This window comes from Mauremys reevesii, linkage group 9 (genome assembly GCF_016161935.1).
Source record: "Mauremys reevesii isolate NIE-2019 linkage group 9, ASM1616193v1, whole genome shotgun sequence".
Taxonomy (NCBI): Eukaryota; Metazoa; Chordata; order Testudines; family Geoemydidae; genus Mauremys; species Mauremys reevesii.
The window spans coordinates 36,119,947-36,145,585 of NC_052631.1; the positions used below are offsets into that span (position 1 = coordinate 36,119,947).

A 25,639-nucleotide genomic window follows, 5' to 3' on the forward strand; every position below is an offset into this window, starting at 1 on the left:
ACCACCACTGTAGTGAAGAGGTCAGAGGTTTGGTTCACGGCAACACTTGCGTTAGGTGGTTCTCCAGTGACCCAGCATGTGAGGATGTATGCAGCCTTATTTGCTTGAAATTATTTTATTTTTCAATTTTGGCTGAACTTGTGGTATGTCTGCAACTTGTTTTCCCATCTAGCTGAATTGATGGGACAGGACTATGTCATGCTGCATCTTAACAACATGAAAGCTCCAATAAATGTAATTTGTGCTAAAGTTGATGGATGAAGAAATATCATTAAGAGTTAATAGCGAACAGCAGAACTTTTTTGAATACACAGAGCCACATTCTGATTGGTGCAAATGAAATCAGAGTCTGGCCCGCAGTAATTACAATCTTTTCTAAACTCCCTTTTGCAAGGTGCAAAGAAATCCTCTTCATTCCGGATGACTAAAAATAAATCCTATTTTGAGTTTAAGAAGTGGCAGCATGACTAAAATGAGACATTCACTTTCATTCATGTTTGCTGTCTATTAATCTGTTCTCTTCACCCTCAGTAGAGTATGACTCAGAATCGCTCATTGTCTTATTCCCTGAAACTGTGTGTTTTGACTTTAAATTCATCTGTCTGACGCAAAGCAGTGCTGAAATCATGACAGTTCGATCCAGCAAGCTCCCAGAAGACTCTTGATCTTTGCCGGCTGGTAAATGTAACTCGCTCATAGCAGTTATGCAAAACAGATATTGATATTTTTACACCAAATGGGAAGACGATGTCATATGCCTGTGAAGGCATCTAAACTACTGGGGGGGAGGGGGCGGAGGAAACAGGAAGGGGATAAAAATACTTTGCTAATTAAAAGAAAAGGTACATTTTAAGTTGTTAGAATGTTTTCCTTCCTTACACATTACCCACCTCGGGGACTGAACTGGAAGAGAATAGTGGAACTCTAGTCAGGTTGGTTTTGTTCTCTCCTTTACATTCTCCTTCTTGTGGTGGGCTCTGTCCCCTGCTCCCTTCTGTGGTGGCTACTGACCTCATTTTGGCTTCTCTGTTCAAGGCAAGGGGTATAACTAAGAGGGAAGGCATAAAATCATGAATTGCTTCCACAGTGTGGAACAGTATCCCTAAAGAGTTAGTGGAAGTCCCATAACTGAAATGGACAAAACATTGGAGGGAATCATGTAAGAGACAAACCTCCACTGGCAGTGAGCAAATTAAGGGCCCAATTTTGCATCATTTAAGTCAAAAGTAGCTTTGCCACTCACTGAAATGGGCACAGGCTCAAGAATCATAGAATCATAGAATCATAGAATTCAAGATCAGAAGGGACCATTATGATCATCTAGTCTGACCTCCTGCAAGATGCAGGCCACATAAGCCGATCCACCCACTCCTTAGCAAGTGACCCCTGCCCCATGCTTCGGAGGAAGGCGAAAAACCTCCAGGGCCATTGCCAATCTTCCCTGGAGGAAAATTCCTTCCCGACCCCAAATATGGCGGTCAGCTGAACCCCGAGCATGCGGGCAAGACTCTCCAGCCAAACCCTCTGGAAAAGCTTATATCATACCAGGCACATAATTGACCTATTGACTAAGCCCGTTATCCTATCATACCATCCCCTCCATAAACTTATCTAGCTTAATCTTAAAGTCATGGAGGTCCTTCGCCCCCACTGTTTCCTCGGTAGACTGTTCCAGTATTGCACTCCCTGATGGTTAGAAACCTTCGTCTAATTTCAAGCCTGAATTTCCTGACTGACAGTTTATATCCGTTCGTCCTCGTGTCCACTTTAGTTCTGATCTGTAATAATTCTTCTCCTTCCTGGTATTTATCCTCTGATATATTTAAAGAGTGTAATCATATCTCCTCTTATCCTTCTTTTGGTTAAGGAAAACAAACCGAGCTCCTCAAGTCTCCTTTCATACGAAAGGCCTTCCATTCCTCGGATCATTCTAGTGGCCCTTCTTTGTACCTGTTCTAGTTTGAATTCATCCTTCTTAAACATGGGAGACCAAAACTGCACACAATACTCCAAATGAGGTCTCACCAACGCCTTATATAACGGGACTAGCACCTCCTTATCCCTACTAGAAATACCTCGCCTAATGCAACCCAAGACCGCATTAGCTTTTTAACGGCCACATCACATTGCCTACTCATAGTCATCTTGCGATCAACCAGGACTCCTAGGTCCTTCTCCTCCTCCGTTACTTCCAACTGGTGCGTCCCCAGCTTATAACTAAAGTTCTTGTTAGACATCCCTAAATGCATAACCTTACACTTCTCACTATTGAATTTCATCTTGTTACTAATACTCCAGTTTACAAGGTCATCTAAATCTCCTGGAGAATATCCCGATCCTCTTCCGAATTGACAATACCCCCCAACTTGGTGTCATCCGCAAACTTTATCAGCCCACTCCTACTCTTGGTTCCCAGGTCAGCAATAAATAGATTGAATAAAATCGGACCCAAAACCGAGCCTTGAGGAACTCCACTGGTAACCCCCCTCCAACCGGACAGTTCCCCTTCAATACTACCCTCTGCAGTCTCCCCTTTAACCAGCTCCTTATCCACCTCTGGATTTTCATTTCGATCCCCATCTTTTCCAATTTAACCAGTAATTCTTCATGCGGTACCGTATCAAACGCCTTACTGAAATCCAGATATATGAGATCCACCGCATTTCCCTTGTCTAAAAAATCTGTTACTCTCTCAAAGAAGGAGATCAAGTTGGTTTGGCACGATCTACCTTTCGTAAATCCATGCTGTAATCTATCCCAGTTGCCATCGGCCTCATGCTCCGGAACCACTCTCTCTTTTAAGATTTTTTCCATGACTTTGCATACTACAGATGTTAGACTAACAGGCCTATAATTCCCCGGGTCACTTTTTTTCCCCTTCTTGAATATAGGAACTACATTAGCTAATCTCCAGTCAGTCGGTACAATCCCCGAATTTAGGGATTTATTAAAGATTATCGCTAACGGGCTAGCAATATCCCTCGCCAATTCCCTTAATATTCTAGGATGAAGATTATCCGGGCCCCCCGATTTACTTCCGTTAAGCTGTTCAAGTTTGGCTTTTACCTCAGATACCGTAATGTCTACCCCCATATCTTCATTCCCATCGGTCCCTCTATCACTATTCCTTAGCCCTTCATTAGCCTCATTAAAGACCGAGGCAAAGTATTCGTTCAGATATTGTGCCATTCCAAGATTATCCCTAATCTCCACTCCATTTAAAGTTTTAAGCGGTCCCACTTCTTCTTTCTTGGTTTTCTTCCTATTTATATGGCTAAAAAACCGTTTGCTATTGGTTTTAATCCCCTTCGCTAGGTCCATCTCCACTCGTCGTTTTGCCTTTCTCACAGCTTCCCTGCACCCTCTGACCTCAATAAGGTAGGTTTCCTTGCTGATCCCTCCCATTTTCCACTCCTGGTACGCTTTCTGCTTTTTCTTAATGACCCCTCTAAGACGCTTGCTCATCCAGCTCGGTCTAAAACTGCTACCTACGAGCCGTTTCCCCCTTCTCGGGATACATGCCTCTGACAACTCCTGCAACTTCAACTTGAAGTAACCCCAGGCGTCATCTGCCCTTAGATCCCTAAATATGTTAGCCCAGTCCACTTCCCTAACTAGTTGCCTTAATTTAGTAAAATTAGCCCTTTTGAAATCATACACCCTAGTCTCAGATGCACTATTGATTATCCTCCCATTTATTTGGAAACGAATTAGCTCATGATCACTCGAGCCAAGGTTGTCCCCTACAACAATGTCCTCAACAAGGTCCTCGTTACTCACCAAAATTAAATCTAAAATGGCATCCCCCCTCGTCGGTTCAGCAACCACTTGATGAAGGAATTCATTAGCTATCACGTCTAGGAAAAGCTGAGCCCTATTATTATTACTAGCATTTGTTTCCCAATCTATATCCGGGAAGTTAAAGTCCCCCATGATCAAGCAGTTCCTATTAGTGTTTACCTCCTTAAAAACATTAAAGAGCTCTCTATCCATCTCTAAGCTAGATCCTGGCGGTCTATAGCACACCCCAATCACTATCCTGGATGAGGCTCTGGTAGTTTTCTTCCCCAATGTGACCATTGCCCAAACAGACTCTGTATTGTCCATTGCAGCGCTAGTTATCTCATTACATTTTACCTCATTATTGATATACAGTGCTACTCCCCCACCTTTACCTTTGCATCGGTCTTTCCTAAACAGCACATACCCTTCCATACCTGTACTCCAGTCATGGCTACCGTTCCACCATGTTTCTGTTATTCCTATGATATCCGGTTTCAATTCCCGGACCAGGAGCTCCAGTTCCTCCATTTTGTTACCTAAGCTTCTCGCATTGGTGAACAAACATCCTAATTTTTCCTGTTGGGCTCCTCTCACTCTTTTCACCCAACTCGGTAGGGACACAGTACTTCCAGTATGACTTGTAGATCTAGAATCTGTCCCCCCCCTCTTTCTTACACGTAACCGCCCCCCTCTGGCTATATCTGTTGTTATCTTGTTGTCCTCACTCCCAATGTGAAAATTTGGCGTGGAGAGCACTAGGACCTCTCCCGACCGTCTCCCCCCAAGACACCGATGACCAAATAGTTCTAATCCATCCCTACATTCTGCGATCTTTAACCACATTGAACAATAGTGAAATAATCAATAATTGGCTCATGAAATGAAAATTTTGCCATCAGAGTTCACCTCCTGCTAAGATGAAGGGGATAGCTCACGTCTCTCTGAACCTGGCCTCAGATACGGCCCATTTGCAATGCTGTGGTGATTCACTGGCTGTTGGGCGTTAAGGGCCATTACCACCTGGTGTAAATCAGCTATAACCTATGCCAGGGGCTGAGGCAGCTCAGTTGGATCCAAGGAATGGGCTCATTGTTTCTGGGTGTCTGCAGACTTAGGAAGACAGCGCTGACCTGGTTTCTGCTAAAAGTCCTGCAAGAACTGATAGAGCCACCAGGGGAGGACTGGAATAGTTCCCAACGTGTTCTGCCTCACTGTTCGGTCTGATTTGAGTTGAATGTACTGATGTAAAATTAGGGACGGACTCTTGGGAAGATGTGCTGTGTATTTATTTAGTTTTTGGGTTACACAGGGTTCCATGTATTCGTTTTGGGGGCGAGGGAGTAGTGAGATCAACAAGCAACTTTTCTCTGAGCCCTGGTCTCCAATTACAGTCAATTCCTGAGCCAGATCTGCTCCCTAGAAACGGAAAGAAGGGATTGTTGTGCATGCTGTTTGACATCTCATTTCAGGAATGGTGTATGGGTGTAAATTAAGCAAGTACAATCAGCCGACTTGCATAGCTTCAGATGTTGGCTATCATGCAGCAGAGGGTTGGTACTGGAGTCAGAGAAAGGAGCAACACTAAAATCATGAAAGATGCTCCCCCCCCACACACAATAGCAAGCTACTTTAATTGACAAATGCTTAAATTTTTGGTACATTTGAATCTGATGGGGATTTGGCATGGTTGGCTAAATTAATTCCTGATGTAACTGTCTTAATTTTCTTGCCTTCAAAGGCGTTACACCATCATGAACTTGACACATTGACTTGACATCAATGGAACAGGGCAGTTTACACCAGCTGAGGATCTCACCCATTGTTTTTAGCATTTGCACCTTATGTTATCACAGAAAGCCCTGTCTGTATAGCTAGACAAATTGAGATACTTTGGCACCATCCCCAGGATGGGCGTTCTCCAACTATGAGCGTCGTGAAGTGGTACAGGAGGGGGAAATCTAAGGGGGTGCAGATTCTGATCCATTATGATAGTGAAAAAATCATCAAATTCAGTGGGATTACTCCTGGTATACACTGCAGTAACTCAGATTAGTATCTGTTCAGAGCCTTTTGAAAACAGTTGCCCTTTCAAACACATTGGGTTTAAACACATGGGTTCTGGAGTTCAAACTGATTCAAAGGCATAAGGCAACAACCAATTGGGCCCCAAGAGGCAGTATTGTCTAGTGGCTCAAGCACTGGAGTAAAACTCAGGAATATTGGGGTCCATTCAAAGCTCTGCTACTGGCTTTGGGCAAGTCACTGTGCCCAGCACAATGGAGCCTTGCTCTCTATTTGTGTCCCTAGGTAGTAATGTAATAGTGCTCTAACTACATAATAATAGTCTTATCCCAATCACCACCTGGGGTGGGAAGGTGCTGAGGTTTCATTGTGACAGTCCCTAGCATATGAAGCACGTCTCCTAGAACTCTACCTTGCCTGAATTCTCTCCAATGCTTAAAATCAAAACAATCATGGGCATTCATTGGTCATGGTGTCAGACCTCTCTTTCCAATAATCTTATTCTATCTCTATTTGGGTTTGAATATGTTATTCTCTGGTGTTTGATTTTCTGTTCAGCTCCCTGGGCATGTTGGTGCCACAGGACGGGGTTGTGGGAGTAGAAGCAGGTTCTATGAAACTATTGTTCTGATATGCAAATATTCCATCTTGGCTAGTCTGTTACGGTTTTGTAGATTCCTGTTGTGGGAGTGATCTTGGTTCCTAAGCAACATAGGCAAGGAAGCGTTGAAGAAATCAAACTCTTTGAGCAAAACTCTGAACTAAACCATTGTGGAGAATGAGCGAGAGAGCTGTATTGTTTTGTATGACTATTATATGTGCTCAGTTTCTCTGCGTGATATTATTCTGTCTGATCACACAGAATTAAATCAAAGGATGCTAGGAAATGAAACAGTGACAGAGATAAGATATCGCCAGGGAAAATACCAAAGTGCCATAAGAGAATAATGGAGGAGCTATGAATTCAGGAATGCTCAGCTGCCTGAGTTTAAGTTTAAAAGCAAAACAAAACAACCCCTCCCAAACGAAATGATTAGACAACTTGCCCTGTAACAGTCACAACCAGACAAGGGGAGAGCCCACCGCTGGTAGTGGAAGTTACTTATGTGTATATGAGGACAGACGTTTCCCATTGTCTTTGGGACACGAGAGCTTGCACTTCACAAAGGGCTTGATTTTCTGATCTTGCTTACCCCAGTTTAATTGATGTAATTCCACGGGAGTTACTCGTGGTTTACACCAGAAAAACAAAACAGAATTAGGTGCTCAGCAGAATATCCGAGAGGAGAGGACTATGAGGTCAGGGCAGTTGCGGTAGATGTTCACCCATGTATCAGAAGTCAGAGCTAGGCTTCTTTTTTAAATTCAAGCAGAATAAGACCCTTAACACGTAAATGTTGGATGCAAGTGGATTTTGCTAGTCCCAGAGACCTGTGTTCTAGAAGTGTCCCTGTGCAATGAGCACTAGCTGATCAGTGAGGCATGTTGACCAGGCAGGCTTTGAACCTATTGAATCCTGTTGCAGTGAGGAATGTCTCCCACTGATCTAGGACCCCCCCAGACTCTTGCCCTACTCTGCCTCTTTGGTCCTTCAGGATTGTCCTTACAACCTGAAACCAGCACAGCACTAACTTTTTCCTTAACTTGTTGTTTTTCTGTCTGAATCAGACAATGAAATGTGGGACTTTTATTCTGAACGAAGTTTATTGAGGTCAGAGAGCTTTGCATACAAGTAGGGCTGATCTTTCGAGCACCAACCATGTGCAGGAAATAAGTGGTCCAATAGAGGACTAAAGTTTGATGTCAAATGTATGTATTTAGTAAAATATCCATGGTTGCAATTTGAGAGACTAGGTGGGTGAGGTAATATCCTTTATTGGACCAACTTCTTTCTACAATGACAGTCATTTTCTGAGTTAAGGAAAAGCTCCATTTCCCCCATCCCCAGAAGAAAAGATGTTATGGATATTGATGTCAGATAAGAAAGCAATTTCAAAATGTTGTGACTGCATATAAACTATGCATTTACAGTAAATTATTTTTAGTTGCCAGCGGGAGAGAGTGACAAAAAAAATCCAATTTACTTCAGTATTGACACAATCCCATTTTATTTTTAAGCAGCACTGACCTCTGTTGACACCAATTATATGAACTAGGAAATAGACTGAGGTTAACTCTTCACAAACTGCAAATTACTTTGGTGTTGGCAAATATAGTTACATCAGCAAATAGGCATGCTGTCAGTTGTTGTTTATTATTTACACCACCCCAAGTCAGGGCCCCATTGTGCTCCAGGTTGTGCATACACATTGTGAGAGATGGATCCGGCCACTAAGAGCTTAGTCTGAATAGACAAAACAGAGAAAGGGTGCGAAAGGTAACCTGAGCACAGAGAGGGGAAGAGCCTTGGCCAAGGTCAACTGCCAACTCAGGGGCTGATATAATAGAACCCAGATATTCTGACTCCCAGTCCTCTAGACCATGCTGTCTCTCACTTGTTTCCCAGCAGCAGCACTTCCAAATTTTGGTTTTCCCCCCTCTCCATTCTTACCACCTTGAGGGTGCTATACAGGACACTCGCAATCTGAAGTCATTTTGGTTTTGTTTAAAAAAAAAAAAAGAGAGGGGATTTTCCCCCTAACATGTGACATAAAATCTCTTTTTAAAGTTTACTCTCAAATTCATACACAAGGTTCTGAGTATCTTAGCTTTTACTTCAAGCAGAGCCAGGTAAGGTGGAGACTTTACAGTAACTCCTCACTTAACATTGTAGTTATGTTCCTGAAAAATGTGACTTTAAGCAAAACAATGTTAAGTGAATCCAATTTCCCCATAAGAATTAATGTAAATGAGGGGGTTAGGTTCCAGGGAAAATTTTTTTGCCAGACAAAAGACTATATATATATATATATATATATATATATATATATATACACACACACACACAGTATAAGTTTTAAACAAACAATTTAATATTGGTACACAGTGATGATGAGTGTGAAGCTTGGTTGAGGTGGAGGAGTCAGAGGGTGGGATATTTCCCAGGGAATGCCTTACTGCTAAATGATGAACTAGCAATTGGCTGAGCCCTCAAGGGTTAACTCTCACACTCTACAAGGCAGCAGGAATGGAGGGAGGGGAGACAGCATCGCAGACAGAGACACACACCTTGTGTGTGAGAGAGAGATGCGCATTTCCCCTTTAAGTACGCTGACCCTATTCTTAAGTCCACTGCCTTGTTAATTAGATCAGCTTGCTGAGACCACAGCTGCTGCCAGCAAACTCCCTCCATCCTGAGCCCTGTCGTGTGTCCCCCCTGCTCTATGGAAGATGGGGTAAGCGGGGTGCAGGAGTGGGGGGGAACACCCTGGCAGCCCCCCTCTTCCTCCCTTCCCCCCTGCACAGCAAGCAGGAGTCTCGGGGAGCAGCTCCAAGGCAGAGGGCAGTGAGGGGGGAGGGACAGCTGAACCGTTGGCAATTGATAGCGTGCTGGGAAGCTGCTGCACAGGGAACTTAGAGGAGCGGGGAGCTGATGGGGGAGCTGATAGGGGAGCTGCCGGTCCACTCTGGCTCCAAGCCCCCACCAGATAGCTGCAACGGGCTGCTCGTCCTGCAAGCAGTGGCCAAAGCAGCCAGCTGCCAAACGATGTTAGAGGGAGCATTGCACAACTTTAAACAAGCATGTTCCCTAATTGATCAGCAACGTAACAACATTAACTGGGATGACTTTAAGTAAGGAGTTACTGTACTTACTAGATTAATGGATGTACATCTGGGGCTCTCACTTAAACTCTATCTACACTACAAAACACGCCATAAAGACACAGCATTTTTAAAACATTGGATTTGACTATTGTGGTTTTTCCCCAAGTGTAGTGGAGAGCATAATATGGCTAAAATGCTTTTGGAAAGCACTGTCAAGACATGATTACTTAGTAAGGGACTTCAGGCTGGTATAATGTATGTTGATCCTACTCATGTCCATAGAATGGAATGGTAGTCCTGAAACCCTTGCTCATGCATGTAGTGCCATTGACTTCAATGGAAGTGGAGACTTTACAGTATCTCTTTAGAGACACTCAGCATCCTACAACACTGGGGCCACAGGCCCAGACTCACAAAGATTCTTAGACACTTAGCCTAGTGTCCATTGATTTCAACTCAGAGCAAGTGGTATAAGGAGAGACATGATTTAGGAGCCCTGAATGACTGACATCTTGAGGAAGGAAAAGGCTGGATGACAGCTACAGTAATTGATATATTTCCCAAACCAGTGAATGATGCTGGTCCTATCACTAGAGTTTCAAGAGAGCAAGTTAAGGTTATCCATGCTACTGATAACACAGGGGACAAGGATATAATTGTGTAACTGAAAAGAACAAAGATTATGTTTGGCTCATAGGACTTCAGTGCCACTGTAGAATTATTACAGTACAGAGTGGCTTTGCTGCAGTGGGAAATATGTCTCAGAGAAGGCTAATGCCTCAAAGTATTCTTCAAGATGTTGGAGGAGTTGTACCTGTAACTGTGGCCTTTTGAGAGTGAAGAGTCCATGCTGAGTGAGACAGGGTGTATTGTATTCGGCAATCCATTCCACAGTTGCTTAATCCAGGCCACAACTTAGCTGGACTGTGTGGGGGAAATAGGCCTCACAACGCTGTGCTCAGCAGTCTGTAAAGCAGAGAACCAACAAGCTACACAGCACATGGCAAACATGTCAAATGAGGAGAATCACTTTTGTGTACATTGCAACTGAATCATTGTCACTCTCCTATCAGCAGGGAAGCTGCAAAGGGCCACAGTGCTCCTTGTCCCTTCCTCACCATTTGGGTTGAGGTCTTAACAGAAAGTGCTGGATTTTGACCAGATCCAGAATAGGGAACGCAATGGGGAAAAAAGGCTCTCCCTTGTGTATCCGTACAGGGACCAGACATAGCATGGCCCTGTATTTTACTCTAGTATTTCGTTAGCTGAAAAGGAAGTGAGGACTGTTACACCTTTTAGAGGTCCATGTCAAGTACACTAAATGCAATGAGTGTAGTGGGTGGGTGGGTGGTTTCAGGGGAGAGTTTTTCTCTGCCTTTCTGTTCCTTATGACAATTTAATTTAGTAATATTTATTGGTTTGGAAGGGGCATTCATCCTAGTTTTTCATTTTGTGCTGTAAAAGGTCAGAATTGTCAAGAAAGATTTATTTAGGGGAAAGGGAGTAGCTGAAGCAAACTCATCATTATGAAATAGAAAGGAAGTAGAAGGCATTCAGTAACATCCAGAACAGCAGTTCAAGGAATGGCTTTTACCCGTGCATTATATTTTGTGCTTTCTGATTTATAGCCAAGCAGTATTTTTGTCCTATTGCCTATATGCACAAGCTTTGGTAGGCTGATACCTGAGTGTAGCGTTTACTAAAATGACACATCATTGTTTACATGTCAATATGTTAATACTTGGGTGGGAGAAGTGTGAGCCTTTCCGAATCACTTCTGCACCAAGAAGGAAACAAAAGCAGGACAGAGTGGGAGACCTAGGCCTGTACCTTTGTTCCATCCTGAAGCCCAAAGCCATTCTGTTACGATGGGATGCAATAGAAACTGCATTATACTCTGCACTTCTCTGAAGAGGCTTTGGCCAGTGAATTAGTGTAGTGGAATGGCTACACCACCTCCCCCACAGTGCACACAATATGCAGGCGGTGTAGAAACACTCTTTTGTGCCTGAGTTTTTCCCCTTTTTTTTGAGGGGTGAGGGCTTCTATGCCAGCTCAGAGGGAGATGGGAATGGCAGGATTGACCCTTATGAGATTAAGTGGGAGTTTCATGAATGTTCCATGATGGCCTGTTGAAGTACTTCTGAAAATCCCACTCAAACTGTAGAGGGTCAGTTCCTGAGAGGCACAGTGGCCCCACAGGAAAGGCATATGCAAAACTAGGAAATAGATAGTCTGACCCTGTGTATCATGTGAGCCCTTCCATACCATGTCCTAATCCTTGGCCAGCAGTGCACATGCTTTATAAAACTCACTTTGTATATTCCTACTTTGCTATCCAGTCTTTGCACATGTAGTCCGGTCATCTGTGTGGGCCTATTGAAATCAAACTGGAAACAGTAGGGTGGGCTCTTTCCACATACATGGTAGGGGCTGTACGCAGTTTAAAAGCAGGGGTAGATGTATGCTGACTTTATAAACTGAAAGCATTTATTATTGTATTAGATTAGAAAAATAATTTCTTAACCATTTTGGCTGGTATTCTCAAAGAGAGTGCCGGGCATTGAAAGTCACGATGCAGTCTATTAATTGTATGCAGATAACAGAATGTTCATGGTAGTTTTTTAAAATTTTTGTTGAGGGTTTTTTCCCAGTGTTCTTGTCTCTAGTATTCAGACGGTCTCCCTGGCCCTGAGTCTTTTTGATTCTATGAAATCTGTAGTGTTCTCTAGAGGCAGACAGAGGGCATAATTGTACAGAAGAATTATCTCAAAAATAGCCCAAACTTATTTTTCTCCAGCATTCTCTCAACAGCTCCGTCGTGCTTGTGGTTTGTGACTGGGTGAGGTGACGTCAATGTGGCAGTGCAGAGTCAGGTGATGTACAGTATAAGCAGAGGGAGCTGTCCTAGTGCTGAAAACAGTCCACAAACTCGCAGCAAAAAGACAAGGAAGATCATGCTTTGGGTTCGCTCTGCTATCTAAGTCATACAGGTAAGGGAGCTTTTTTTCTTTGTAGTTTCAAAAACTGAATGTAAAGTTCTTTGTTCAGAGCTTTTCCCATTCCACTCTACACTAGGAAACCAGCACAATTAGGGACCAACCTGATGCACTTCGTTTAGCATAGAAATAGTGTTTTCCAGATGAGAGAATCTTTCTCTTTTTTATTTCTTACCTATGATTTAGACATGGATTTAAAAATAATTAAAGGGACATAATTAAAATACTGAATAAGTGGTATAAGTTAATGGTTCTAAAGCTAGTGATTACAATTTGACATCAGCTTCATTTGTTCGCTGAAGCTATCAAACATCATTTAATGTTTCTCTTTGTGATTTCATTCACTCTCAATGGTTCACTGACATGTTTAAAATAACTGTATAAAATAAGAGGTTGCCTTGGATACATGTACAGTTACCCATCTAAACAATCAAGTATGCAATTCAGAAACCACTTGATTTACAAAATAATAAAATTAACCTGAATATGAACCCTAATTTGTATATTAGCAATAAGACAAACTTTTAAGAAAGCTAATTGACTGCAACCATTTTTAATTGCTCAGAAAGCAAACAAATGATGAAGAGGGTGTGTTGCATTTTCACATTTTCCTTACGGACAACTCCCATAGGGATTCCTGCTGTAGTTCACAGAGCATTATGAATTCTGTGCGAGTTCCATAGGAAAGGTTATGAGTTTTCATGCAAAATTTTAATTGGAAATATTATATTCCCATCAGAGCACCATGTGAATCTATAGGAAAGGGCTCAAGGGGAAATATGCTGCCATGGAAACACCCCAGAAAGGGAATTTTGTTTTTGGTTGTTTGTCTCTTCACAGAAGACCCCCTGTCTGCATTTCCTTTGACAGTACACATTACACTGAGAACTCAATCCCCTCATTTTACAAATGCTGACTACTTAATTTGATGGATAGGAGTCTGGGTAAGAGACGACTTCTCTCTTTGTTAGGTACTAACAGGACAGATTGCACAATACAGACTAGCACCACAATTCTACAGCTGTTGGGAAAACAGCTGTTTTATCATAATGTGCTTTAAAAAGAATAAGAGAGAATGTTTTTTATAGATTTGACATCATGAAAAACGTACTCTATTTTTCTCATATTTATAAATTAGGATTGGGGAGGAGCCTATTTTCCCTAAATAAGGTATTACATTTAATGAACTGATTTTTGTAATCTCGTTTCAGAGGTTTTAAAACAAATTATATCCAACTGTTCTTTTCAAATATTTCAAATATCATCTACCAATGAATTGGAAATGAAACTGATCCAGACAGACGTGCATATGAAATATTCAGAAAGGAATTCATAAGATATCATCTCTCAAAATGAAATATTTTTTAAATAAAATGCTACTAGAATGCCAGTCTAAACTTTGCCTGTGTTTCTCTCTTTCATGATTTTACTTTGATTTTCCTAAGTTTTACAGAGGATATAATACTATATGTATTGTATGTACTGTCAGAGGCTGAATTAATCATCTTCATCAGAGGGAGGATTTTAGTGGACTGTTTTACCTGGAAGATCTAGATCTATTATTATGAAATTAATTTTTCAGCACCTGAAAATTCATAGTATTTTATTTATTAATAAACTAAAGATTAATCAGTAACCAACTTCTCCATTGAAAAACATTAGCTTCATTCTTTTGCAACTACAGGTTCTAATCAACATAAAAATTGTAACTGTGCAGGGTTTTGTGGGTTTTTTTGGACTGATTTTATCCCTTTCAAAGCTAAAGCCTTTTCCATAACAGAAGATACAGGGTTCTCTTGCTTTTGTTTAAGTATAAAAAGAGATGGTGTTATTGATTGCTCTGAAATAATCCATTCTGGAGTATTAATACTTGATTGGATAAAATATTTGATATTTACAATGATAATTTGCTGCAGGCATGGAGAGAAAAAAAGCAATTGTGGGTAACTGAGGCTACTTTATTTTGTCAAATTATTTCTTGTTAAACTACAATAAAGAATCATCTGAATGGAAATCCTATGTGTGAACTGAAGAGAACATATCCACTGTTACAGCCAGGGGTAAATTCTAGTCTATGTAGGTCCTTCTACTAGTTTGAATCACTAACATCTTACCAGGATGTTTTCCATAGGCTCATGGCAAAAGTGAATGAAACAAAATAAGTTAATGAAGCTCAGTGTTTTTTTTCTATCCTTACCATTTTTCTCACTTACTGTACTTTATTCATGATGGAGGGAATAATATAATTGAATTGGGCAAAATAGACTAGTATTTGTTATAGCCAAGTCCTGTGAGGTGCTAAGCATCTCCTGGGAGTGGAGTCTTTAACCTCAGTTGGTGCTGAGAACCTCAGCACCTTGAAGGATTGGGCCTTTTATAGAAATATTTTCATATGTTGCAATGGCATGTGATGGGTATAATATTTTCACTTATTTTACTTCGTTTTTTTTATAGAGCAAAATTCTCTGGGGCCGTGCACCTCCACTAACTCAGGGAGTTTCACCCATCAGAGAATTAGGCCCGTAATGCCAAGATTCTACATGTGTATCCACCCTACTTGCTTGAAGTGAATGACAAAACACCCATTTTCATTTCAAAACAAAAGTGAAAGACTGTTTAGCCACCACAGAAGAAATTGCTACTCAGTCTGGTCCTGACCAAGTCCATTTAAAAATAGCAATTTAGGAAGACATCAAGAGATGATACCCTTAAGGGACAGAATAGATTAACCCACAAAGTGTCTCAGCTTTCCTCATTGCTTATGGAAAAATTAACAAACTTGTTTATTAATATTTTTGAAAAGCAGCATAAGGGAATATTTTAATATTTTTAAAATATTAATACAAGTAAACATATAACTCACCTCATGATTTTATTGGCCAGATTCTCCACTCTATCACATTGGTGTTAGCCTGGAATAAAACCATTCAGTGGAGTCAGTTCAGCAGACTGGACAACTGGGCAACAGGATTCTATGCACAGTTTATCACTAAGCTTGTATTAATATTTTAGGCCAAATTTTCAAATGCTGATGCTCAAATCAGTATCTAGATGCATAAATGGGTATTTTATCAACTATGTAGGATTTAGGTTTTCGGTTTAGATTGAAAAATCAAGCTCCTTTATATATAAATTAATTTTATTAGGGGCTTTTTACCTGCCATAGTATGAAGATGCAATGGTTTTATTATTTCAAACCAATAGGTTCCAGTATCCTTATCAAAGTAATGACCTGAAAGACGTCCAGATAAACTCACAATAAATCTAGGGTTGCCATAAAGGGATCATATGGGAATTCTATTTGCTTTTCATAATTAATAAAAACATAAATACCATAAGTTCCAGTTCAAAGCAGCAATCTCAAATGTGCTGTTGCTTTGCACTTTCCTAACTATTTCTGTATGTTAACTGTCCCTTTTCTTTATTTTAAGGAAAGATTTCTAACATGGCAGATGCTAAAACCTGCTGGCTTGGAGCAGCCTCCTCTCTCACCCTTTTCTTTGTCCTAATCTGTTGTGTTGATGCAGCTTCAATCGAACCTTATCAGCTGCTTCAGAAAAACCCAGACTACTTAGTGAAAAATTTACAAAGGCTCCCAAGTCCAGATATGATCAAAGCCTTGGAATATATAGAAAATCTCCGCAAACAAGCTAACAAGGCTGAAAATGGCCCAGATTACAATTTTTATCAAGGTGCCCCAGTTCTTCTGCAGCAGAAAGAAAGCAAAGATCAGAGCCACCTAGCAGATAATATAAGAGATTCTTTGACTGAAGATGAGTCCCAATGGGTTAGGTCAATGTTGGAAGCCTTGAGGCAAACAGAAAAAGAGTCAAAGGCTGGATCAAAAGAAAATAAACCATATACTATGAGTTCAGATAACTTTCCAGCTGGTGTGAGTGATGATTATGAGGCTTATAAGTGGCCTGAGAGACGACACAAATATATCAAAATGCCACACGTACATGATGAAGAAACTTCAAGAGACAGTCCTTTTAAGCGCACCAATGAAATAGTAGAAGAACAATATACACCCCAAAGCCTTGCTACTTTGGAGTCTGTCTTTCAGGAGCTGGGGAAGATGACGGGACCAAGTAATCACAAAAAAGAGAGGCTGGATGAGGATCAGAAATTGTACACAGAAGATGAAGATGATGTATATAAAGTGAATAATATTGCTTATGAAGATGTAGTGGGAGGAGAAGATTGGAATCCAATAGAGGAAAAAGTGGAAAGCCAAACGCAAGAAGAGATAAAAGATCATAAAGAGGAAATTGATAAAAATGAAGAAGTGATTGATGATGAAATGAAGAGATCAGGGAAGCAAGGCTTCCTGGAGGATGAAATGGAGAGAGACAGTAAAGATCAAATGTCAGATGACATTACAAAGCTAATGAATTATTATCTGAAGAGGCTGATGAGCAATATTAGAAATGCCAGGTTAAGGACTGGACATGAAGAAAAAAGGGCAGGTACATTTTTGGAAAAACTTGATCCTCAGTCTATCTCTCAACTAATAGAAATCTCAAGGAATTTACAAATCCCTCCAGAGGATTTACTAGACATGTTGAAAACTGGAGAAAAGCAGCAGCAGAGTGAAAGGGTGGAGACAGAGCAAGAACCAGAGCTCCCAGAAGATCTTGAGGATGACATCTCTGAAACTAATCTAGACCGCATAGATAGATTTAAAAATAAAATGAACCCTAAAAATGGTTACATGAAGCAGCCAATTAATGTTATGCCAGATAATCTACCTGAAGACCTCAATATTGAAGATATTGTCAATCTTTTAGGGACTGATAATTTAGCTAATCAGAAAACCTCCTACTTTGTAAATCAGCTTAATGAAGAGAACAGTTTGCCAAGACTTTCCTACATTCCCAGAAGACCTAAAGGACATCAACTTCCTAAAGCTCCTTGGATTAATGATTTGGAAAGACGACAAATAGAATACGAAAAACTAAATGAAAAAGAAGAAGAACTAGCAGATTACTTGGCAAATATGTTGGCAAAATACCCTGACGTTATCAATACAAACCAGCTGAAACGCGTTCCAGTCCCAGTTTCATCTGAAAATGATCTACAGGAAGACGACCAATTTGAACAAGCAATCAAAGAACATCTAAATCAGCTGGGACCACAAGAATCTGATAAACTAGTCTCACTCAGCAAAAGGCTGTCCATGGCCCGGGAGAATGATGACACACAAAACAGGCAGTATCTGGATGAAGATATGCTAGTGAAGGTGCTAGAGTACCTAAACCAGGAGCAATCAGACAAAGGAAGAGATCACATTACTAAAAGGGCAATGGAAAATATGTAATTGTTACCCAAATATCATTTTTCTGCAATGTTTTGATTTTTACCCCTGTTCATTTGTGATTTGCCCTCCCCCCCCCAAACAACTTGCAGTTACCATTGAACAGTCTGCATAACTTTCTCAGCGCTGTTATTGTTTATGGATATACATATATGTTATAAATCTTGGATCAAGTAACAAATCGGTTCAATTGTTTTAAGGAGCAGGGTTACGAATTTTAGTAAAATCGTAATATGTAAACAAATGACCATTGCATTGTTGATAAAACATGATAAATGAACAGTGCTATCATATTTGAAGTTTTTTAAATTAATTCAATTATTTTGTTACTGTCTGTAGTGTTTTTTTGTGGAGTACTGAATAAAAATACAGCATATATATAGTTTTATTTATAAGGCTTTTTCTATTCTGTGTTTTATTGTTGATGAATAAATATTATTTCTGGACAATAGACTGTGTTTCTTTCTGACAGTTGATAGGATGTGATTTTTAGGAGAAAACATTTTTTTACTTTGATATCCAATCTTCCTAGCTTTAACTGATTTTTTGAAATTACTCAGCAGAAAATATTTCTGGCCTTTTGGGCTACACAGTTATGTACTGGCCTGATTGGTGAAGGTGCTGAGCTATCACAGTTCTCCTGGTATCATTTGAAGCTGAGGCTGCATGGAATCTTTTGAAAATCTGGCCACATAAGATGATTGGTTATGAATCTAGGGGAAGCTGATCTATTCAGCAGAAAAGACACACTGCATTGGAAGCCTATAAAATAAATAAAACCAAGTGAAACCCAAACTTTTCAGGACAGTTCTACAGTTCAAGCAGGAAAGGGAAAGCTCCGTCAAGTAGGTTCTTCAAAATATCATAAATTTTCCATATGTTGCTGTGTAGCAATGAGGCATTAACCCAAAGCTATGAACTAAAACAACTTATTTTTGTGATTATGGTAGCACAATGGATGGGGATTCCTTCCTTATATACTTTTTGTGTTTATAAAAATGATTACTGCTTCCCTTACCATTTAAAAAAGTTTTGGCTATTATGGCTCCGCTCTGCATGGAAGTTTGTTCCATTAATTAGGCTCTTGGTAAAGGCAAATGGCTGCCATAAATGTCTTTCCTGGGTTATGTATCAGTCAAGGAAGAATTCAATAGCGATATATATAGCCCTGGACCCTTTAAACTTTTTCTCCAGATCTTGTTAAGACCATTTAGAGGACTCCCTGAAAAGTCTAAGGTTCTGTTCCTCCAAACTCTTATGCATATGAGATGTCCACTGATTTTTCAGGGGGCCTATTCATGGGCATAGTTAAAGTATGTCCAGGACTGAGGCCAAGGTAGAGTTCCTGCCATATTCTCAAGCATCTGATCACTACTTATGGTGAATGGGTGTGGGAGGATATGGTTTTAGCAGGAGTGGGTCACAAAATAGCTAATAAAGATACTACACAAATACTGCAAAGAGAAACGGTTATTTTAAGTCTCATCATTATCCTGTTCAACTTCGGTTTATCAGGGGTCCACTACAGTCCTTGCTTTGGGCTAGATTTTTTTTGTTAAAAAAATTTCTGTCAGTTGTGGTGACTTTACTTTCTTAAAACAGTTCATGTTACAGTTTTTTGTTTTTGATTATCTGATTGGCTAATGTACTAATTCCGTACTGATATTGATTCAGCTGGAAGAAACTATAACATGATTAGAAGTCTTTAAAAAAAGTTAGGAATTAACCTACTGCTTGCAGTTCTCAATAAGTAGTAACCATCAGGTTGCTTCCAAAGGACATATATTCCACAGGTAGCTGTCTTCAGCAAATACCAATCTTCTGTTTTGTATAATATGATGTAAATGCTAAGCCACAGAATGACTGGAATGAATCCTGCCATTCTCATATTAAAGTTCACCCCAAAAAATTTCCAGAAGACATGATCTCATTAGATAATACTATACAATTTCATATTTTGCCTGTGCTCTAAAACTTATTTTCCTCATAACAGAAAAGATTTATAGGAAATAAGCTATAGCCAGAGAACCGTGCTCAGCCCAAGTAGAGTGTCAGTAAAAGAATATGTTCTCTATTATTAAATAGGTTCGGGATGGACTCCTCCACTCCAGGCTGGGATACCAGGCATGTGGCCAGTCCAGACACAGGATATAATGGAAGTAGCAGAGGCAGCCTCCACCCCCACTTCCTCCAAACAATGTCTCACATGGACCCAAAGTGGCAACACTTACTCACTTTCCTCTTCTATACTGTACAGCACTGCCATAGCACTCTGCTGCATAGTGTGCCAACTCCTAGCAGAGCTAGGGCTTGGCCCATTGTTCTGGCAGTAACATTGTTTTCACTGCATTTGTGCCTCTAAGTCAGTGGTGGGCAACCCGCAGCCCATCAGGGTAATCCGCTGGCAGGCTGCCAGACAGTTTGTTTATATTTGCACGTCCATCCACAGCTCCCAGTAGCCGCGGTTCGCCGTTCCTGGCTAATGGGAGCTGCGGGCGGCCGTACAAATGTAAACAAACTGCCTGGGGGCCCACCAGTGAGTTACCCTGACAGGCTGTGTGTGGGCCACAGGTTGCCCAGCATTGCTCTAAGTGACCATACCAGGCCAATTGGGATTTACCATCAGGATCCAGCCCTATGTCTCTTCCATCGAGCCCACCTGGTGTGTTTGTCTGCTTTTCCTCAGTCTGCTTTTCCTTTTTAGCTGAGCCTGGGACCGCCATGAAAGGCACTGGGTTGAAATTAAACAGATGGAGATGAGGTGGGCAGTTTGGGGAAACCATCTTGAAAGTGCGGTGAGTATTGTTTGCTAGGATTACTAACACTATGTGCCCACACTTCACCACACCTGGGGAGTGCTTATTTGGCCCTGATGGCCAAAAGTGCCGTTTCCTCCTCCCCACTCTCCTTTATGTCTAATCAAATGAGACTGCATATTTGTTGAATCTAGATCCTACCAGTTATCCATGCGATTATGACTTCAAGGGTAAAATGGTCAATAGCGCCAAAGTGCAGTTTTCAGAAAGGATTTAGGAGTCCAATTCCCATTGAGTTTTAATGCGACTGGGCCCACAAAGGGGACTTGAACTCTGCGTTGCAATGGCTAGCATTTAGGCACCCTGCCCCCCTAGTGGAATCAACAGTCCTGAGTTATGTGTCCAGGCTCCCTGTACAATACATGGGGAGAATTGTGCACCTACGAATGGGATTCACAAAAGCCAGCCCTGCCTAAACTAGCCAGCAGAAAGGGTGAGGAGAGGGGTGGGGTCTAAGCCCCTCCTTTACCTTAGAGCCCAGCGTTAGAGACTTACCCAGGATATGGAAGACCTGGCTTCAAATTCCTATTCTGCCTTATTTGGAGTATGGTCTTAAACCCAGATCTCCAACTTCCCGGGCAGGTGCGCTGTCCACCAGGCTCTGGGATATTCTGGGATGGGGCTGCCTCTCTTGCTGTTGAAACAGTTTCACTTTGTATAAAAGACTTATACATTCATTGGCACAGGGACTGGAACCTGATTGTGCTAGGTGAGTGCTCTCACCCACTGGGTATAGAGTCTTTCTCCGATGTCAGGATTAAGGCAACTTTATGCACATCTTCCAGCAACAATTTAGGCACCTACGGGGTAAGGCAGCAGCTGAGTGAGTGTTCTAGGCACCTAAACTTTAGATTTCTGTGCTTAAAGTGGCAGTTAGGTACCTACAGCCCTTTGTGCACTGGGCCCTAAATCTCTTTTGAAAACTAATCTTGACCTCCCCCAACCACTTAGGCACATTTAAAAATGTGATCTCTAGATTAAATTACCACAATGTGCACTATATTGGACTAGCCCCCTACCACCGAACAAAGATGTTTAACCAGCTCCCTGGGACTCACCCCTGAATGGGGCCCAGCTAGTGCAGAGTGAATACAGTCTCTACATCATTCTCTCAGCAGTTCTCAGCATCAAGCTGTAGCCTCAAGGCCGGATTAAGGTGATCAGGGCCCTAGGCCTAGGTCAGGGCCCTGCCCCCCCACTACTTGGAGTGGCTGAGGAGCCTTTCTCCCGTACCAGGGAGGCAGGGGCAGTAGCACAGGGCCCCCTTCACCTCCCACAAGTGGCAGCAGGTGCACACTCTCCCCTCAGGAGCATCAGGGCTCTCAGCAGAGGTGCCCTCCCAGCCAGAGAGTGGCAGGGATTGCAGCAGAGCCCCTCCAGCCCCCGCCGCCCAAGACTTGTTGGGGGAATGGCTGTTTGATTGGGCAGGGCACCTGCATCTCGGTCCTGCCACACAGAGTCCTCTACTGTGGTGATGGTAATGGAGAGCTTCCCAGAGAAGCAGGTCTTGGAGTTAGTGTCCTATAGCAAGGAACAGAGGTGTTCACAGCTCTCAGATGCATTGTTTCAGGCTGGCTGAAGACTCAGGAAGACATTGCCACACCAGTTACATTCATGTCACAGATTCAGGCTGTCTTCATAACTTCAATAGCTAGACTTTTTGAGATTTCATTTTAAAAACCCTTTGTTTGCTAATCCCAGGTCTCCAGGAACCTACACCATAAATTCTTATAAAGACAATAGACTTTCTGGTTTTAAGACTGGGCCACAAAGGCCCAGTTGTGTTCACTATTTTTTATCAGCCGCGCTTGTCAGGCCTGACATACTTACTATCCCTAACTCACTTTTTTCATCATCTGTATCTAAATTGCATCATATAATTGGAAAACTAACACCTCAGTGATCATAAATGTTTTGGTGTGGTATATGTACTGGGTATGTGCAAAGAGTTATGGACGTGCTAGAATTATGTTCTGAATATGTGTTTGGCAAGCAATGCATAAGCCCAGTCTGCCAGAGACCATGGAATGGGTATTTGCTTGGCTGATGAGTCTGGTCATCAGGGAGAGACAAGGAAGGTGAATTTACCTAAAAGGCAAACACAGTCATCAAGCTAACATGGGGCGGAGGTAATGACAACTATCACCAACAGGGGAGGAAGTCTTTACCAGACTGTGTGGGGTCCCTCTCTTCCCAGATGGAGAGAAGGAACTTTATCTGAGGGTACATTTCAATGGTATACTAGGCTACAAAGACAAGGGGGTCTGAACCTCAAATGATAAGTAATTGAATCAACTCATTGAATACAATATTGCTGTATTATAAAAGTGTATCAAGTAAGGTCTTCTGTGAAAGCTAATGACATACTGGTGATTAATATCACTGTAAAATGTATGTACTACTATATGAGGAATTATGAATAATCACTGCTATTATTCTTTAAAGTTTGTGACCAAACAAAGGGCGAACCAGGTTTTCTCCCAGTCAGCAGGGAAGGCAGCTTCTTACCTGTTGCCAAAGAAATTACACCAAGTGTGACCAAAACCAGTGGAAGCCTCATTGACATACCAATCACCAGGGGGAACAGAAGTGCAGAGGAAGGGAAGAACAGCATGAGGTCAGCTTGAGTGTGGGACAGAACAGTGAGTTTGGGAAGATGTAAGGAGACAGAAGAAGCCATCTTGGCATCAATCATGGGACAGACACAAGGAGCCAGAGCTCTTGCAAGCTGAGAAAGATGGGTCCTTCAGCCAAGGGAGCTGAAGTCCCTCGGAACTGAAGATAGGTGAGAAACCTGGTTCAACGGGGCAGGTGACCAAAGCCCACAGGTAAGTCAAAAACATGGAGACCTGGGAGAAGGGTCGGAATCTGGGAGGAGCATGGGCTGTTACAGCAGAAATAAGGGAAAGACAAGACAAAACTGTGGTGGGGGAATCAAGTCAGTATCTTAGATGTCTGTATACTAAGGCGAGAAATATGGGGAATAAGCAAGAAGAACTCAAAATGCTAATAAACATAACTAAGACATAGCTGGCATCATGGAGACTTGGTGGGATAATACAGGACTGGAATATTGGTATAGAAGGATACAGCTTGCTCAGAAAGGACAGGCAGGGAAAAAAGGGAGGAGGTGTTGGCTTATATATTAAAATGTACACAGTTGCACTGAGGTTGAGCTAGAAATAAGAGACAGACTTGTTGAAAGTCTCTGGGTAAGGATAAAAGGGATAAAAAACAAGGGTAGGGATCTACTACAGACCACCAAACCAGGAAGAAGAGGTGGATGAGGCTTTTTTTAAACAACTAAAATAATCACCGGACTTGGTGGTGATGCGGGACTTCAGCTACTCAGACATCTGTTGGGAAAATAACGCAGCAGGGCACATATTATCCAACAAGTTCTTGGAATGTATTCGAGACAATTTTTTATTTCAGGAGGTGGAGAAAGCTACTGGGGGGAGGCTATTCTAGATTTGATTTTGACAAATAGGGAGGAACTGGATGATAATTTGAAAATGGAAGGCAACGGGTGAAAGTGATCATGAAATGGTAGAGTTCATGATTCTAAGAAATGGTAGGAGGGAGAACAGCAAAATATAGACAATGGATTTCAAGAAGGCAAACTTTAGCAAACTCAGGGAGTTGGTAGGTAAAATCCCATGAGAAGCAAGTCTAAGGGGAAAAACAATTGAAGACAGTTGGCAGTTTTTCAAAGAAACATTATTAAGGGCATAAGAACAAACAATCCCACTGCATAGGAAAGATAGGAAGTATGGCAAGAGACCACCCTGGCTTAGCAAGGAGATCTTCAATGATTTAAAACTCAAAAGAGAGTCCTACAAAAAGTGGAAACTCGATCAAATTACAAAGGATGAATATAAACAAATAACACAAGTATGTAAGGACAAAATTAGAAAAGCCAAAGCACAAAACGAGATCAAACTAGCTACAGATATAAAGGATAACAAGAAAATATTCTACAAATACATCAGAAGTGAGAGGAAGACCAAAGACAGAGTAGGCCCATTACTCAATGAGGGGGGAAAGACAATAACAGAAAATGTGGAAATGGCAGAGGTACTTAATGCCGTCTTTGTTTTGGTTTTCACCAAGAAGGTTGGTGGCGATTGGACGTCTAACATAGTGAATGCCAGTGAAAATGAGGTAGGATCAGAGACTAAACTAGGGAAAGAACAAATAAAAAATAACTAAGACAAGTTAGATGTCTTCAAATCACTAGGGCCTGATGAAATGCATCCTAGAATACTTAAGGAGCTGACTAAGGAGATATCTGAGCCATAAGCAATTATCTTGGAATCATGGAAGATGGGAGACAGTCCAGAAGACTGGAAAAGAGCAAATATAGTGCCCATCTATAAAAAGGGAAATACAGACTACCCGGGGAATTACAGACCAGTCATCTTAACTTCTATACTTGGAAAGATAATGGAGCAAATAATTAAGCAATCAATTTGGAAACACCTAGAAGATAATAAGGTGATAAATAACAGTCAGCATAGATTTGTCAAGAACAAATCCTGTCAAACCCACCTGATAGCTTTCTTTGACAGGGTAACAAGCCTTGTGGATAGGGGGGAAGCGGTAGATTGGGTATTTCTTGACTTTAATAAGGCTTTTGCTACGGTCTTGCATAACCTTCTCATAAACAAACTAGAGAAATACAACAATCTAGATGGGGCTACTATAAGGTGGGTGCATAACTGTTTGGAAAATCATTCCCAGAGAGTAGTTATCAGTGGTTCACAGTCATGCTGGAAGGGCATAACAAGTGGGATCCCGCAGGGATCGGTTCAGGGTTTGGTTCTGTTCAATATCTTCATCAATGATTTAGATAATGGAATAGAGAGTACACTTATAAAGTTTGCAGACAATACCAAGCTGGGGGGCGGCTGGGGGAGAGGGTTGCACGTGCTTTGGAGGATAGGATTAAAATTCAGAATGATCTGGACAAACTGGAGAAATGGTCTGAAGTAAAT

General features: G+C 41.5%; 1 protein-coding gene across 2 annotated transcripts in view; it reads left to right on the forward strand.

Annotated features, from left to right (window-relative positions):
• Nucleotides 1–18,190, forward strand: part of SCG2 (secretogranin II) — a 40,538-nt gene extending 22,348 nt beyond the window's left edge. Inside the window, exons 2-3 of one of the 2 annotated variants that reach the window (XM_039487129.1) lie at nt 12,311–12,503; nt 15,946–18,190. In XM_039487129.1, coding sequence (XP_039343063.1) covers nt 15,955–17,829 — 1,875 coding nt within the window. In that variant the 5' untranslated portion in view covers nt 12,311–12,503; nt 15,946–15,954 and the 3' untranslated portion in view covers nt 17,830–18,190. Of the gene's footprint in view, nt 1–12,310; nt 12,504–15,940 lie in introns of those variants that run through there. The other variant, XM_039487128.1, reaches the window with a different exon arrangement.
• Nucleotides 18,191–25,639: the final 7,449 nt, after the last annotated feature.